Raw genomic sequence first — 3,111 nt, forward strand, 5'->3', positions numbered from 1 at the left:
GGTCTGATTCGACTCTGGCCCCGCGGGGAGGCCCAGCTCAGCTCGGAAGCCGCCGGAGGAGGCCGGGTTCATCTCTCACTCCCAGCTTTGGCTGCGTGGAGCTGACCTGCAGAGCAGCACGTGTTCCTGCTTCCAGCTCACTGCGAGCAGGGCCCATCCTGTGGTGCATGGCCCTGTGTCACCCCAGCGCCAGGCAGAGAACCGTGTCTGATGCTGGGCCTTAAAGCACCCAGCCCTGGGAGGTGTCAGGTCCGTGGCCCTCCTGAGTCCTGGCAGTTTCCAGCCTAGGAAGGGACCTTTTCAGCCCAGGAGAAACAAAGCCTACAGGAATGCAGCTCTGTGTGGTTCTCGTTGCGTTCTCCTGCCGCACAGCTCTAGTCTGCAGGAGGAGACCACATCCATATCCTTACCTCTAAATTGTAGAGGTATGGATTTGAAGGCTGGACTATTCTGTGGACTGGGGATTGGTTGTATGATTGCAGCTGGGGGATTGTTGCTAGTGCTTCTGTGTCCAGGGAGAGACTGGTGACGTGGGGTTCCCCAGGGATCCATCTTGGGACTGGTATGCTTTAGCATCTTTATCAATGACATAGACAGTGGGATTGAATGTAACCTCAGCAAGTTTGCTGATGACACTGAGATGCAGGGTGCAGCTGATACAACTGAAAAAGAAGGGATACCATCCAGAGAAGTCTGGACAGGCTTGCAAAGTGAGCCCCCAGGAACCTAATGAGGTTCAAAAAGGCTGGGTGTGAAGGTTTGTGATTGGGTCACAGCAATCCCAGATATGTGTACACACTGTGAGAATCATTTGGTGAGTCTATAATACACAAGCACCAAGTTCTGCCCCATCCCTGGAGCGAGTGGCAGGGCTGGGGCAGTCCATCCCCAGGGGCAGGGGCTTGAATCCCTCTTCCAGAGACCAGTGGCTCAGCACCAGGAGTCCACCCACAGCCTCAGAATACACTGGACCCCTGCAACCACTGCTTCAGGAGAGGTGACCCCAAGGCTGCAAAGCCGAGTGTAAGCTTGGTTCATCTCCTGTCCCCTGCAGGTCCCAATCCTGCTACAAAACCCCAGACACCAAGTGAGCATCAGTGTTGCTTTATTTGGAATGTGAATCCAAAGGCACCAGAAAAGGGGCTGCAGTGAGACGGTGGCAGGTACAACAGGCAGTGTGGGGTTGTGGGGCAAGGCACTTTGGCAGCACTAGCCTCGCTGCATGCAGGCAGCCCGGGCCTCAGGGCTGCACCAGAGCACACAGGGGCCAGCAGTGTCTGGGACCAGCCCTGACACAGAGTAGGGACAGCACGTCCTGCCAGGGGGTGGTCCAGGGGCTGGCAGAGTGCAGGAGCACCCAGGTATCTGCTGAGACAGCCCTTGGTGATGGAAGCTGTGATCTAGTGCCAACCCAGTCCCTCCATGCCATTGCTGCTGCTACCCCCACAGAAAGGCACCAGGTGACAGCTGTGGGGGCTACAGTCCTCCAAACTGAGCCTATGCAGGGGCTGGGGCAGTCCTTCTCTGCCCTGAAAGCAATGGGAGAATGTGTCCTCAAGCAGGATGAGCACAGCTGGTGGCCAAGGCAGCTCCGGCATGGTGCTCCTTCAACATTTGCCAGTCTCTGGCTGCCCAATGCTTCCACTGACCCCGTATGGCCCTGGCCACCTGTGTGGTTGGTCCAGGCCTCACTACCGGAGCCCTCCCCTCACAAAGAGTCTATGTCCTACAAGGGCACTGCTGCAATCACCCTTCCATTATTGGTCTGCGGGCAGCACAGTGATGGAGATGGAGACATAGTCCCACAACAAAGAGAGTTTTCTAGGATGACAATCCAAGTGCTGTGGAGCCAGGCAGGGTGAGCTGTGCCTGTTCTGGCTGGAGCAGACAGGCCTCGGGTAGGCACCATCTCTGTGGTGGGATGAGAGCCCCACTCCTAGTGCAGAACCAGCCAAAGGATGCGGCAGCAGCACCGAGCTCCAGGCTGGGATGACAAAAACACCTTTCTCACCCCAGAGCAGCACAAACCTCAAGGCTGGAGGAATTTGTTGCCCCGCCTTGATCACAGAGGCAGCCTGCAGCCCCCCTCCCTGCCACGGGCTCCAACGGTGATGGGGGCTTTGCTGGGTACAGCTTCAAGGTGGGATAGGGCATTTGGCACAGGAGCAACAGTTGGCGAGGCTGTGCCCAGGGTGGGTAAGGGCTGTGCCCACAGGGTTCCAGGAAGACACCAGACATGGAGGAGGGGCCCAAGCTGGGGAAGTTGAGAGCACAGCAGAGCCTCCATTAGGCAATGCGGAGGCCTCAGGGCTGCCAGCAGGGTAAGGGCAGGGCCCAGCTTTACTCCACTCCTCCAGCACAGCATTCATCTCCCCAGGGAAAGAGTTGGCACCCACCTGAGCACACCCAAGGCAGGAGTCAGGCAGGGCCCCAAGGGGCTCCCAGCAGTTGTGGTCCACTTGGGTGCTCCCTGCTTGGGTCCTCTGATTTGCTTACGTCCATCTGTCATTCTGTGCAGGGTGCAAAGGAGCTGGTGCAGCAGTCGGTGCCCACTGTCCTGGCAGAAGGTCTCCATCCATCTGTCCATCCATCCGTGCAGGGGGCAGTGGAGGAAGCGCGGTGCAGCAGCCGGGAGGGGACAGAGCAGCGGGGTCACCACGTCCTAAAGCAGGGCCGCGGTCCGTCCATGTTCAGGAAGCAGGGCAGCCACGGGGCTCAGATGATGTCACGTTGGTCCCGGCAGCGCCGTGCCAGGCAGTAGAGCCCGGAGAAAAGGTACAGGCAAGCAGCCACGGCTCCGCAGACAGCAGCTCCCAGATAGGCTCCGTAGAGACAGCGTTGGCTGTAGCCCGGCAGATTGCAGTAGCTCTTTTGCCCAGCTTTGTGGCCCATGATGCCAGCGGCGGCCGTGCAGAGCCCGACACCCAGCACTAGATCGTGCACCAGGTTGGCCAGCAGCCAGCGGGAGCCCAGCCAGGGCACGAGCTCCCAGCGCCCCAGCGCGCTCAGCCCGAAGAGGCCCAGCGTGAGCAGCCAGACGAGGACGGCGGCGAAGAGGGCGAAGTGGGCCGCTCCTTCGTACCAGTGGGCCGCCACGGTGAGCCAGAAGGC

At 59.5% G+C, this 3,111-nt stretch overlaps 1 protein-coding gene across 1 annotated transcript; it reads right to left on the minus strand.

The window, feature by feature from the left end:
• Positions 1-1,088: 1,088 nt before the first annotated feature.
• On the minus strand, positions 1,089-3,111 carry MARVELD1 (MARVEL domain containing 1; the record flags this gene model as incomplete). Its single annotated transcript, XM_010714735.2, has 1 exon — positions 1,089-3,111. A coding segment is annotated over one exon (396 nt), but the record flags the coding sequence as incomplete, so codon positions are not given.

Source organism: Meleagris gallopavo, chromosome 8 (assembly GCF_000146605.3).
Source record: "Meleagris gallopavo isolate NT-WF06-2002-E0010 breed Aviagen turkey brand Nicholas breeding stock chromosome 8, Turkey_5.1, whole genome shotgun sequence".
NCBI lineage: Eukaryota > Metazoa > Chordata > Aves > Galliformes > Phasianidae > Meleagris > Meleagris gallopavo.